We start from the raw sequence: 14,230 nt of genomic DNA, 5'->3' as shown, positions 1-14,230 counted from the left end.
CTTTGAAAAATCATGGCGATCGGGGGAGGTCCCGGATGACTGGAAAAAAGCTAATGTAGTGCTCATCTTTAAAAAAGGGAAGAAGGAAGATCCAGGGAACTACAGGCCAGTCAGTCTCACCTCAGTCCCTGGAAAAATCATGGAACAGGTCCTCAAGGAATCAATTCTGAACCACTTAAAGGAGGGGAAAGTGATCAGGAACAGTCAGCATGGATTCACTAAGGGCAAGTCATACCTGACTAACCTAATTGCCTTCTATGATGAGATAACCGGCTCTGTGGATGAGGGGAAAGCAGTGGATGTGCTATTTCTGGACTTTAGCAAAGCTTTTGATACAGTCTCCCACAGTATTCTTGCCAGCAAGTTAAAGAAGTCTGGGCTGGATGAATGGACGGTAAGGTGGATAGGAAACTGGCTAGATGGTCGGGCTCAACGGGTAGTGATCAATGGTTCCATGTCTAGTTGGCAGCCGGTATCAAGTGGAGTGCCCCAAAGGTCGGTGCTGGGGCCGGTTTTATTCAATATCTTCATTAACGATCTGGAGGATGGTGTGGACTGCTCCCTTAGCAAGTTTGCAGATGACACTAAACTGGGAGGAGTGGTTGATATGCTGGAGGGTAGGGATAGGATACAGAGGGACCTAGACAAATTAGAGGATTGGGCCAAAAGTAATATGATGAGGTTCAACAAGGACAAGTGCAGAGTCCTGCATTTAGGATGGAAGAATCCCATGCACTGCTATAGACTAGGGACCGAATGGCTGGGCAGCAGTTCTGCAGAAAGGGACCTAGGGGTTACAGTGGACGAAAAGCTGAATATGAGTCAACAGTGTGCCCTTGTTGCCAAGAAGGCTAATGGCATTTTGGGTTGTATAAGTAGGAGCATTTCCAGCAGATCGAGGGATGTGATCATTCCCCTCTATTCAGCACTGGTGAGGCCTCATTTGGAGTACTGTGTCCAGTTTTGGGCCCCACACTACAAGAAGGATGTGGATAAATTGGAGAGAGTCCAGCGGAGGGCAACAAAAATGATTAGGGGGCTGGAGCACATGACTTATGAGGAGAGGCTGAGGGAATTGAGATTGTTTAGCCTGCAGAAGAGAAGAATGAGGGGGGATTTGATAGCTGCTTTCAACTACCTGAAAGGGGGTTCCAAAAAGGATGGATCTAGACTGTTCTCAGTGGTAGAAGATGACAGAACAAGGAGTAATGGTCTCAAGTTGCAGAGGGGGAGGTTTAGGTTGGACATTAGGAAAAACTTTTTCACTAGTAGAGTGGTGAAGCACTGGAATGGGTTACCTAGGGAGGTGGTGGAATCTCCTTCCTTAGAGGTTTTTAAGGTCAGGCTTGACAAAGCCCTGGCTGGGATGATTTAGTTGGGTTTGATCCTGCTTTGAGCAGGAGGTTGGACTAGATGACCTCTTGAGGTCCCTTCCAACCCTGAGATTCTATGATTCTATGGGAGTGGACCATAGGGGATGGATCACTTAATGATTGCCTGTTCTGTTCATTTTCTCTGAATCACCTGGCACCGGCCGCTGTCAGAAGCCAGGACACTGCGCTAGATGGACCACTGGTTTGACCTTATGGCCATTCTTATGTACTTCGTATATTTTGACATGTGATTTTGACAATTTGTATTTTAACATTTATAAAGCTTTAAGTTTTTGAATATCAACATATACTATCTGACAATCCCCCCAAATAATTTTCAGCAACTGTGAAAATTTAAATTGATAAAAATTAAAAAAATGCTTGAAGCCCCAAAATTTCAAGCAACTGTGAAAATTTTAATTAATAAAAATAAAACAATGCTTAAAATAATCAATATTAGCCATTAAAATGATAAGAAAATAAAAACGGAATTCTGTCAAAACCTATTTATATCCTCGCTAAACTAAACAGTCTCAGTCTTTCCTATCTGCCTTTATATAGAAGTGACTGGAATTTAACTTAACAAGTTTGGTGAGGGTAGACTGTTTGTTAATGTAATATCATTATAATAGTTTCAGTATCATTTTCTGCCCCATTCTTTATTCTATCTTTTATTTATTTATTTTAAACCACCACTGCATATTGAGCAGCGGTTTTCATAGAGCTGTCCACAGTGGCTCCCTCAAGACTTTTATTTGAGTGGTTACAGTTAACTTAGAATCTAGCAATGTACGAGTATTTCAAATTATACCTTCCTATGTTCATTATCTTGTACGTCAATAATGAATTTAATTTCACTTAGATTTGTTAGATCCTTCAAAGTTGTCCATATCCTTAGACTCATAGACTTTAAGGCCAGAAGGGATCATCATGATCATCTAGTCTGACCTCCTCTACGTCACAGGCCACAGAACCTCACCCACCCACTCCTGTAACAGACCCCTACCCTCTGTTTGAGTAACTGACGTTCTCAATTCATGGTCTAAAGACCCCAAATTACCGAGACTCCACCATTTACACTAATTTTCTGCCAATCCGACCCAGGGAAAAATTCCTTCCTGACCCCAAATATGGCGATCAGTTAGACCCTGAGCATGTGGACAAGACCCAGCAGCCAAACATCTGGGAAAGAACTCTCAGTAGTAACTCGGAGCCCTCCCCATCTAGGGTCCCATCACCAGACACTGGAAATATTTGCTGCTAGCAGTCATAGATCAGCTACATGACAATGTAGGCAGTCTCATCATACCACCCCCTCCATAAACTTATCAAGCTCAGTCTTGAAGCCAGTTAGGTTTTTTGTCCCCTCTGTTTCCCTTGGAAGGCTGTTCCAGAACTTCACTCCTCTGATGGTTAGAAACTAATTTCTAATTTTGAGCCTAAACTTACTGATGGCCAATTTATATCCACTTGTTCTTGTGTCCACAATGGTGCTTAACTTAAATAACTCCTCTCCCTCCTCGGGTATTTATCCTTCTGATTTATTTATAGAGAGAAATCATATCTCCCCTCAACCTTCTTTTTGTTAGGCTAAACAAGACAAGTCTCCTCTTTAGTACTGAGTAGCCTAAATAATTTTAGGCCAGATTTTGCTTCCCTTACTGGGGGTGGGGAGTGGGGGGAAGCAGGAGAGGGCAGGCTGATAGTTTCCATTCTGTTTTACCATTTATGGTAAGTGTCTAAGCCATGCTTACATGACCATGTAACTGTCTGAGTTTATGCAGGTTTTATCATATGTCTTGTCCTGGCTTTCTAATTCAGAACTAACTTCCTAAATGATTGTCGTGGGCATAATTGAGACCAGGATCGTAACTAAAATTATTACTACATACTTGTCAACTGCATTATTTTGGTCAGGGCTACCCTGTGTTTTTGAACTCTAGTTCTGGATGTTTATAGTCCCTGCCAATGTCACAGGAAGGTTACATAAATTTTTTAATGGCCTGTTACTAGTAGACTATGCCATCCTGAGTAGGTGGAAGGTCTTTAGCTGCCTTTGCTCCCCAAACTTCTTACAATAGCTGCTGTCTGCTAGAGTATCCAAATATGATCCAGAGCAGAAAGCATATGAGGCAGTAAGAAGGCAACTAGACAAGTAGTACCTGCTTCTGCTCTGCCCTGCCCGCATAGTGCCAGCTCCTCTTAATGTATAAAAGATAAATATGGAGAGAGAAAAGTGGTGGTGGTTGGCCTAACTCGACGGAAGGAGAGATGCATGGTGACATGCAGGGACACTGGGGGAAGGGAACACAGAGACTGGAAGATAAACTTCCCTACCAGAAAGACAAATGGGAGGAGTCCCACATCTCTCCTGGTTGAGGGGAGGAAGACAGAAAGGCCACACTGCACTATTCTCCAGGAAAAGAAGGATGAGATGAACCATGAAGATGCCAGAGAAGGAACTGGGCCTGCTCTTCTCCTGTAAAGATGCTATAGTACCTCTCCTTAAGAAGATAACAGCAAGTGGTGGATAGGAGATGTTTGGAGCCAGAGAATAGCAGGCCTACATTGGTTGAGACAAGTATCCAAGCTACTAGATGTTTTTATCTAAATCCTGAACCTTTAGAGGCCATGAAGAGAGCCATGAAGGAGGAGAGAATAAAGCATCAGAGAGCTCAAGGAAAATAAGGCTAGAAAAGAGGCTATTAGATTTAACTAGGAGGTGGTCCCTAGTGACAATCGTTAGAGAGCTCATAGTAAAGAGGATGAAGGAATCAGAGAATTTGAACACATTTGGAATAAACGAACTTGCTAAGACTTTAGAGCCAAAGGAAATGAGAATGACAGGCTATAGTTTGAGAAAATGGTGTGATCAAGAGAGAATTTCTTCAGGGTGAGGGATTACAAGGGTGTCCTTGAAAGCAGAGAGGAAGGACCCCAGGGAAAAAAGATTAGTTGAGGATGAAGGTAAAGGAGGAAATGAAAGACAGTAAGATAAAGCACAAGTTTTCAAGTAGATCTAACTATATGGGAAGCTAGAAGTAGGAGTAATAAGCTGTCTTTGAGTTACACAGAAACAAAAAAACATTGTGCAAAAGTCAGAATTTCAAACCAGGGTAATTCAGTGTCCTGTAACTGTTCCTGCAACCTTTGAATAAAATTGGACATTATCTTTTTCCTTGAGAATAAATCAGTTAATTTTCAGGCCAAATTAATCTTCCACACCAAAGTTATTGGGAATGAGAGGGGAACTAAAATGGGGCCTTATAACAGAAGATGGTTATAATTTTAATGTGGGAAAGTCCTTTCACCTCTCCACAGTCTAGCTTAGTCTGACCATTACACACTGCTATATTTTGAAGTGCGGTTGTGGTATTTTGTGTCACGTGGTTCAGCGATGTGAAAGACAAATGACAAGTGAGGGTTTCAACTGTTGCATGCCTTTCACATCCCTGTAAGATGGTACCTTCCCTCAAGTTTGTATAAGTAATTTCTATTCAGCAAAATTATTCCATACATATTATTCTGAAATACCTGTAGCAAAGATTATTTCCTACTTTTATTGGTACCTTGCATTGGATTATATTTGAATTCTTATCCAGAGCACTGTTCTGAACTCCCTTACATATATGGGTGAGTGCAAACATAGCATTGCTTTATCATCCCAAGGTATCTAAAAGAGTGTCATAAAACCACATGATACCTCCAAATGCTGAATTTTACATTTGGATTTGGCTCTGACTTAGCTAGGGAGATATAAAAATCACACAGGGGCAGGCAGTTCCCTATTGAATAAGGCATCTGAGGAGGCTCACCGGCTTCATTTACTTAATCAAGTAAGGAGAACATACTGCACTTCAGAAACATATGTCAGATATGCTGAATAACAGGTACATAGAGTTGAAACCTCCCACAACTGGTCAAACAAAGCCTCCAATTCTTTATCTTTGAATATATGTACATTAAATATAATGGGACTAGTTCAGACCTGGCTTAAGCAGGCTTAAATCCATTGAAATTAATGGAGTTGTGCCCACAAACATCAAGGCTGAATTTGGTCCAATACATCTAAAGTAATGGTTTGGGATTTTTTTTTGGAGGTTTCCAGTATTCTAGGAGATCAACAGTTTTGTGTGGAGGCGGCTACTAGTAATTCACATTGTCATAGGGGGGATGGCCCTTATAAAGGTCCTAGCCCAACCGTGAAATAACTAATTTAATCAAGTAGAAAGACTGAAGCGAGTCATGACTAAATCAGGACTCTGGAAAGGAAAACAGAGGCCTGTGATCAGTCACTGGGGCAACTGCAGACCAAAGCTGCAGGGTGAGAGAGCCTTCTGCGGTGGTCCCCAGGGAAAGGAGTTGTGGATCTTTTTGTTTTTCATTTCAGACGGCAAAGAAAGCAGGCCAAGTCATGCATCTTCTCCACATGCTCAGAGAGCAGGAAGGGAGTCCCTCAGGGTAGAAAGACTGTGCCCAGCTTAGGTTGGGTAGAAGAGTTTGGGCATTTGTTTTTTTGGAACTTTGTGATAATGTTACTGGATGAGACAGACTGTGTGGAGTTATTCATAGACCCCAAAGAGGGGAAACAGAGGCAGGGTCCGGCAGAGTGACCTCAGGTCAAAAGGGGGAGCTCAGGAGGTGGCTGCCCTGTTACACACATATTATCCTATTTTACTATATATGCTTTTCACATTTAGCTCTAAGATTAGAACTGAGCCCTAAGTTTTTTATGATGGTAAAATGGTACTTCCTAAATCCCTAGATAAAATTAGCAGAAAGCTATCAGCCATTATACAGGACTAACCCACAAAGCCTGGTATAATATTCTAATTCTCCATTTAACTTACTTGAAAACAGATCTATTGCAAGGCAGGTTTCTTGGCAGCAGTACCTTATACTACTTCATGGTAGAGCCAGGCCTGAGAGTAAGCTTGGGACAATGCACACTTGTGGCTATGCACACACCTTGTAATGCATTGCTGGGGATGAAACATTGACTTCAGAGGGAGTACACACTACTCATTTAGCAGCACACTTAGCAAAAAATTCATGCAGTAAGCAGGTATTGATGTGCCACTGGAGGAAGCCATACATTAGAAGTTAAGTTCCACCTACAGTTAATATAGCTGAATGTGGGGCAGGCGATAAAGGCAGGAAATGGTGGCCTTAGAATGCAGGGTGGATGAAAACTCATTGATATTTCCTTCAAGTGAGACAGAAGACCATCTAACTCAATGAACTGGAGCTGGAGTACATTCAAAGAGTCCTTCAAATGTGATCTTTCTTAGCAGCATTTTTGTGATTTTTATTATAGAGCTAACGATCTTCCTCTATATCTGGCACAAAGCAACAGGATATCTCCATGTAAAAGTATAATTTTATTGAAACTGACTAAATTGTGTTTTCCCTTTCTTTAAACCTGGTCCTTTAAAATCTTTACAGACATATGCAATTGAATATATATTTAAAGAAGCATTTTGTCTAATACAAGTCCTAAAAGTATAAAGCTGCTTTCACAATTTGCAGCTAAAAATGCAGTAGATATGAAAAACTCTAGTTATAACTCATTTCCAGTGCTAAATCACCCTTGTGAAACTTTTAGATAAAGTATCTTAATTTTAAGTTCTTAGCAGGACTGTCATTTAAATCAAGTACTCAACAATATATATATATATATAACAAAGCATGTAGGAACAAAATCAGAAAGGCTAAGGCACAGAACGAGTTACGCCTAGCAAGGGACATAAAAGGCAATAAGAAGAGGTTTTTTAATATATTAGGAGCAAGAGAAAGACAAAGCACAGGGTAGGTCCTCTACTTAGTGGGGAAGGAGAGCTAATAACTGATGACATCAAGAAAGCTGCAGTGCTTAATGCCTATTTTGCTTCAGTCTTCACTAAAAAGGTTAATTAATATTAACAAGAAGGGAGAAAGAATGTAAGCCAAAATAAGGAAAGAACAGGTTAAATAATAATTACATAAATTAGATGTATTCAAGTCGGCAGCTCCTGATGAAATTCATCAGAAGGTACTAAGGAACTAGCTGAAGCAATCTCAGAACCACTAGCTACTATCTTTCTCCTGGGGGATGGGTGAGGTCCCAGAAGACTGAAGAAGAGCAAACATAGTACCTATCTTTAAAAAGTGGAACAAAGAGGACCCAGGGAACTATAGACCAGCCATCCTAATTTTGATACCTGGCACAAATTATTAAACAATCAACTTGTAAGCACCTGGAGGATAGTAGGGTTATAAGGAATAGCTAGTATGGATTCCTCAAAAACAAATTATGCCAAAATAACTTAATTTCTTTTTTTTGACAGAGTTACCAGCCTAGTGGATAAGGGGGAAGCAGTAGATGTGATATATCTTGATTTTAGGAAGGCTTTTGACTGAGTCCCACATGACATTCTCATAAGCAAACTAAGGAAATGTGGTCTAGAAGAAATTACTATAAGATGGGTGCACAATTGGTTGAAAGACCAGAGTATTTATCAATGGTTAGCTGTCAAACTGGCAGGGTGCATCTAGTGGGGTCCCTCAGGGGTCAGGCCCAGATCTGGTGCTATTCAATATTTTCATTAATGATTTGGATAATAGAGTGGAAAGCATGCTTATAAAATTTGCTGAGGACACCAAGCCCAGAAGGGTTGCAAGCACTTTGGAGGACAGGATTATAATTCAAAATAACCTTGATAAATTGAAAAACTGGTCTGAAATCAACCAGATCAGCAGTTCTCAAACTTTAGCAACCCGAGGACCCCCATTTTGATTTTAATTTTTTTTCATTGACCTGCAAGACCCCCTGCTCAGCCCCAGGCCCTCCACTCCACTCCTTCTCCAAGGCCCCACTCCCACCTCTTCCCACCCCTGCTCCGCCCCTCTCCTCCTCTTCCCTGCCTCTTTCTGCCCCCTCCCCTGAGAATGCCCCACCCTCGCTCCTCCCCCTCCTTTCCAGCACCTCCTGCATGCTGGTGAACAGCTGTTCCGCCGTGTGCAAGAGGCAGTGGGAGAGAGGGGGAGGAGTTGATCAGCAGGGCCCGTGGACCCCAGTTTGAGAAATGCTGAACAAAATGAAATTCAGAGACGATAAGTGCAAAGCACTTCACTTAGGAAGGAAAAAATCAAATGCACAACTACAAAATGGGGAATAACAAGCTAAAGGGTAGTACTGCTGAAAAGGATCTGGGGGTTACAAATGGATCACAAACTGAGTCAAAAATTTGATGCAGTTGTGAAAAAGGCTAATATTCGGGGGGGGGGCGGGGAAGAGGGGAGTGCTAACAGGAGTGCTGTATGTAAGACATAGGAAGCAACTGTCCCACTCTACTTGGCACTGGTGAGGCCTCAGCTGGAGTACTGTGTCCCACTCTGGGTGCCACACTTTAGGAAAGATGTGGACAAATTGGTGAGAGTCCAGAGAGAGCAACAAAAATAACAAAAAGTTTAGAAAACTTGTCCTCTGAGGAAAGGTTAAAAAAAATTGGCATGTTTAGTCTTAAGAAAAGAAGACTGAGGGAGGACCTGATAACAGTCTTCCAATATGTTGAGAGCTACTATAAAGAATAATGTGATCAACTGTGCTCCATGTCCACTGAAGGCAGGACAAGAAGTAATGAGCTTAATCTGCAGCAAGGGAGATTAGGTTGGATATTACGAAAAACTTTCCAACTACAAAGGTAGTTAAGCTCTGGAACAGGCTACCAAGGGGGCTGTGGAAACCCCATCGCTGAAGGTTTTAAAAACTCTTTGGACAAGCACGTGTCAGGGATGGTCTAGGTTTACTTGGCCCTGCCACAGCACAGGGAGGCTGGACCTGATGCCTTTTTGAAGTCCCATTCAGCCCTACATTTCTATGATTCTAATAATCCTTTATCTACCTGAAAAATATTCTCTGTTTTTTGCTCTGCCCAACTCCACTTCTTATCTTACTCTCCAGTACTCTTCAAGCTGTCTCTTCTTACTGCAAATCACTGTATCCATTTTAGAAATTGAGTTCTTCTTTAAAAAAATTATGCAAAATTTACAAAATTTATAATACTTGACTCAGGAGTGACCTTTCCTCATGCCTAAACAATGGTCATTTCTCCACACATTCTGGTATGCTTACAAACAGGCACCTAGTCTATCCATTTCTTTTTACATTACACTTGTTTTTAAGTCTGGTTAGTTTACACTGTGCTTTATTCACAGAAGTACAAAACCCTCCAGCAGGCATTTCCAAATTATTCTGTGCTGTCCAAAGCAAGCTCTGAAAACATTCTCAAATAGCAGTGGCCTGGCTCAGCTTTTTCCAGTTTGTTTCTGACATAGGCATTATGTTTTATTATTTATGAAACATTTAATGGAGGTTATTCTACCTTCCTTTGATGTCCCTTTTTGGTGCTGGGATTTTTTTTTCAAACCAGAAGGGAAAACAATAGAGCGGACACTTATCAAATTTTATATACAACTGTCAGCAAACTTGACATGTTAGTTATTGCCAAGCATGGGGCTAATAAGAGATAAGATCATAATCATTGTGCACTTTACCGATGTGCTCTAATCAAATGTGGCAGATTTAGGATGTTCAGAAAAGAACTATGCTAGAATCTCTAAGCAAACACTAATGGAAAGGTTAATATGATGGTGGTTAGTGGACACCAGCAAAAGTGGTTTGTAACTAGGATTGAATTTAAACCAGGCACGTTCAAAATCTTTAGCTCAAGGTGGCAATAAAAATGTATAATGGGTAGGCTTAATATACTACTTCCTCTCTTTTTTTTTTGTCTAGCTACTACTGGGTCCCAATAATTTGTTACACTACATGTGATACTTGGAAGCATCTGAAAAATTCATTTAATTGACAGAATAAATGGAAAATGTATTTTTATGCTAACAATACAGATTATACAAATGAAAACTGACAGTGATAAAATGTCTAGATTTCTACAAAGCAGCTGCATGAATTTATGACACACACATTGAAATGGGACAGCCCACAGTTTTAATATCCAAAACACTGATATACCTGCTAGTGAATGATCCTAAAGAAAACTAAATTGGGGAACAAAACATATAAAACTTTCCCTCTTCTTTTGTACATAATCAGACCCACACAAAAGTCGCATGTTCTCAAATTAACCGGTGGGGTCCTAACTGTGCTGCTCTTATTAATGCAAATTGAAGCTGAAGAGTCAAAGTTCTAGCTATACATTTGCACTGAGAACATGTTACTTTAAGTGGGTCTGATTCCCATTAAAAAGTGCTGAAAGGGATTTACATGTGCTCTGTGCTGCAATTTACATTTCAGTAGGATCACTTAACTATCAGTAAAATTAGTACAGTTGTCGTCACAATAATTATAGTGTTTAAGAACTGCACATTTGGAGATGGCACCATAGTCCTATAGCTGATAACTCTCCTGATCATGTTACTGTATTTGAATTTAGCCAGTGAGAAACTATAAAAAAGCTTAGTCATTCAAATAAATACATCAAGGTGATAAAGTTGAAATCAAAAGCTCTGAAAAATCTCTGTAAAATCAACAGTGTTTACTTCAAGAAAGAGAGTGTTAAGTGAAGGATTGTACATTTTGGAGAACACAGATGGAAAATCAACTTGTGTGCGTGTGAAAACAAAAATTTACACCACCCTTCCAAAAGAGGCTGTTTGTAGAAGCAGGGTTCACATTAATCATTTCCTAACCATTTTATTTACAACCTTTCTAAAATTCATTTGCATAATGATAATCCGCATGTGGCAGGGTTTAAGTTATTTAAACGGTGTTATATTTCACTATTTAGTCTTGCTTCACCACTGCTTTAGCAGCGAATCCTTATGGAGTGTAATGCAGCTAATGAGGTAGCTTTTTAACTGAACAAACTGACAGGTCCCATATCTGCAGAGGCAGCTTGAAACCGTGCCCAACCTCTCGGCTTCCCAAGAGGCTTTTCAAAATTCAATAAATAACATCTGTAGGCGATGTTGGGTGCAGACCTAGCAGAGTGCGTCATAACACTGAGCTGGCAGAACAAAGAAACCATGACGACTGCCAAGTTTCCATGGCAACCACTGCGAGGCTTGGAGAGTATAATAGCACATCAATCACTGTCCAAAAGAACTTCATTATCAGCAAGAAAAAAACCTTTAGGATCTGTTTAGTGTGCAGTTGTGGGTTAACTCACCTCAAAGCCTTGCTCTCTGGCAAAAGTGGCAGCTTCCTGAAATAATAAAAATAAAGAACAGTTAATTATAAAGTGCTAGATAATGAAGAAATAACACATTTTGAAACTCAATCAGGCAGTCTTCCGTTTACACAATTATCTCAATATATCCATATACAGTTGCTCAATTTTGATACTTGCACTAAAAGGCTCCCCCTGCCCCATTCCCAGCAAGACAGCAGTATATTATCAACAGATTTCACAAGTTCAAATGAAGAAGATGCAACGTATGTTTTTCTCCAAGCTGGCAAATTTACTTCTGGTTATAGTAACTTTAACAACCAACCGGGCATATGGCTTTAAGATACATTCTTAATTAAAAAGCATCATGTCCCTATTTGTCTATTAGACTTCAGGATATATAGGTCATTAAGCCTTTTAAAAATCATTTGTCATTTACTGTGCATTAAAAAGATTAGATATTATTTAAACAAAATGAGATCAAACCTTTGTGGCAGAATCACATGAGCATTTTTAAATACTCTGATGTCTTAATCACAGCGTCAGGCACTGTAACTATATTCCTTTCCTCAAAGAGCAGAAGAAACATCAGGGAACCACAATGTCCTTGTTTCTTACTTATGTTAATTGCTCCAGTCATATATTTTGTTTTTTAATGAAAGCAGAGACATAGAGGATGATAACAATGTTATTTTCCTATCCACTTTCCACCTTAGCATAAGCAAATATTGCAGACAATTGTCAAGAGTCTTTACACCTTAACTTGCCTTCTTCCAAATTAACTTTGCCAAGTGATATTAATAGATGGATGGGTCTTGAGCTGGAATAGCAAAATGATCCAACTAAACTAAAACAACTACCATACCAAACCATTTAAGGCAGTATGCCTAGACATACTATCAGTATCTCTAGAACAGCTTTTGGTAATGCTTCACTTTTAAGCAGTACACTGGGGAGGGAAAAATACACATTTGTGAACCTATATAATCTGCCATTTTTTTTTGACAATTTAAGAACTTGAAGTGGATGCAGTTGATTACAACAGTAAGGTCAGGTTAATAAAATATGATAAGCTGAAAAGCACAACTCCTCGGGCTGCTCACTGCAGAAATATAAGGCTGCCCAGGTTAGTCTTAGCTGATGTTGACAGAAAAACTGAATCATGGTCCTGACAATTGGGTGCAGGCAAGGTTAGCCACTTTGACAATTTACTTACAATAGAATTCCTTCTTGTACATCACATAGTCAATGACATTTGCTAGCCAGGCTGTCAAGGAAGAGTGTAGGGTTCAAAGATATCATGCAGTGTTTCCTAAACCAGCATGTCATTAACAAAGCCTATGCTCATATGAAAAAAGGAGTCTGCAAGCCTCCACTATAAAGTGATGCACGTACAATGAACTGCAATACAATCAGGAAAGGCTTAGATGGGACTGGGACACATGAAAAGCAAAAATGAGAAAAACAGAGGAGTGATAAGCTGCACAGAGAATATGAAAATGAACTAAAAATCATGTATTGTAGCCAGATTACATTTTTAACCTTGGTTTTTAGTTATAAAATTGAAATAGGAAGTTATACTGATCTATCCCGAGGGGCCTTAAAAAAGGCCTCAGAGCAACAAGACATTCAGATCTGTGTTAAACTATTGTTTGGACAGGAAAGTGGATACCAGTACACTCTTACATCTGTGAAGTGCAAATTATTCCAGTTAACAGTATTTTTATTTCCTTGTATGGGAGAGAGACTTTAAGGAAATTCATCTTAATTTTCTAGAATTGGGCATTCTCATATAACACATGCAGTTTGAAAGCTCTGGCCCATGCACAAAAATGTGTAAGGACTTGAACACTTTAAACATATCTTGTCTTCTGATTTTCTCTCTTACAGCTTCATCTTTTATGCTAGTCTGCTATCCCTACAGCTACATAAGTGACAGTAGCTAGGTTATACAACCACAGATTTTCCTATAATGGACCTTAGATCTAAAGATGTTTGAAAGCACCACAGAGCAACAGCAGTGTTTGTCTCTTCTCTGACCACCTAGCCCCCAAGCAACAAAATCATCAAAACAAGTTGTGTGTCTCAAGAACTGTGGGCTTGATCCTGAGCTATGCTCAACACATGCAACTCCCTATAAAGTTTCACACCCATTTAAAAATAACTTTAACCTTAAAGCCCTCATAGTACAGAAAATAGTAAAGCTCAAAACACAATACTGAAGATTTGCAGATTGGGTTTGCAGGAGAGTGGGAAATATTAGGAAGGTCTCAAATACCAGGGATAGTTCAAAGTACATTAACCAAACAAAAGTGCAGAGGATGATCCCATTTCACCTGGGGGGGGGGGTGTGTGTGTGTGAGAAGAGGCATTGTGTGGCTTTCCGGGGGAAGGGGAATAGTGCTTTAGGAGTGGAACGTGGGAGAGGGGCTCAGAAGCTGCTGCAAAAGGGGGAGTGGGTCAGTGTGGTGATACTGACTCACCCTCAAGGACCGGAAGGGTTGAGGAGTTGAAAAAGGGCAAGCCCAGTGGGAGAAGCCCCCTTTCCCCAGACCAGGCGGAGCAGCACTCACACTCCCTCCCCTTGAGGTGGGAAAATATTAGGTTTGGTCAGGACTTGCTGTGAGCATCACACTAGTCGCTCCTTTCTAGGGGGGCTGGGAAGGAATTTTTCCCTCACCACCAGAC

At 40.4% G+C, this 14,230-nt stretch overlaps 1 protein-coding gene across 7 annotated transcripts in view; it reads right to left on the bottom strand.

Annotated features, from left to right (window-relative positions):
* The window catches only part of ADK (adenosine kinase), a 566,325-nt gene that overhangs the window by 67,954 nt on the left and 484,141 nt on the right, over positions 1-14,230 (bottom strand). For all 7 annotated transcript variants that reach the window (XM_045025033.1, XM_045025027.1, XM_045025030.1 and 4 more), the window contains one exon: positions 11,543-11,578. In XM_045025033.1, coding sequence (XP_044880968.1) covers positions 11,543-11,578 — 36 coding nt within the window. The remainder of the gene's footprint in view (positions 1-11,542; positions 11,579-14,230) is intronic.

The sequence above is a fragment of the Mauremys mutica genome, chromosome 7, assembly GCF_020497125.1.
Source record: "Mauremys mutica isolate MM-2020 ecotype Southern chromosome 7, ASM2049712v1, whole genome shotgun sequence".
In the NCBI taxonomy this organism is placed as follows: Eukaryota; Metazoa; Chordata; order Testudines; family Geoemydidae; genus Mauremys; species Mauremys mutica.
The sequence above is the reverse complement of the archived record's forward strand: the minus strand, read 5'-3'. Positions and strand labels throughout refer to the sequence as shown.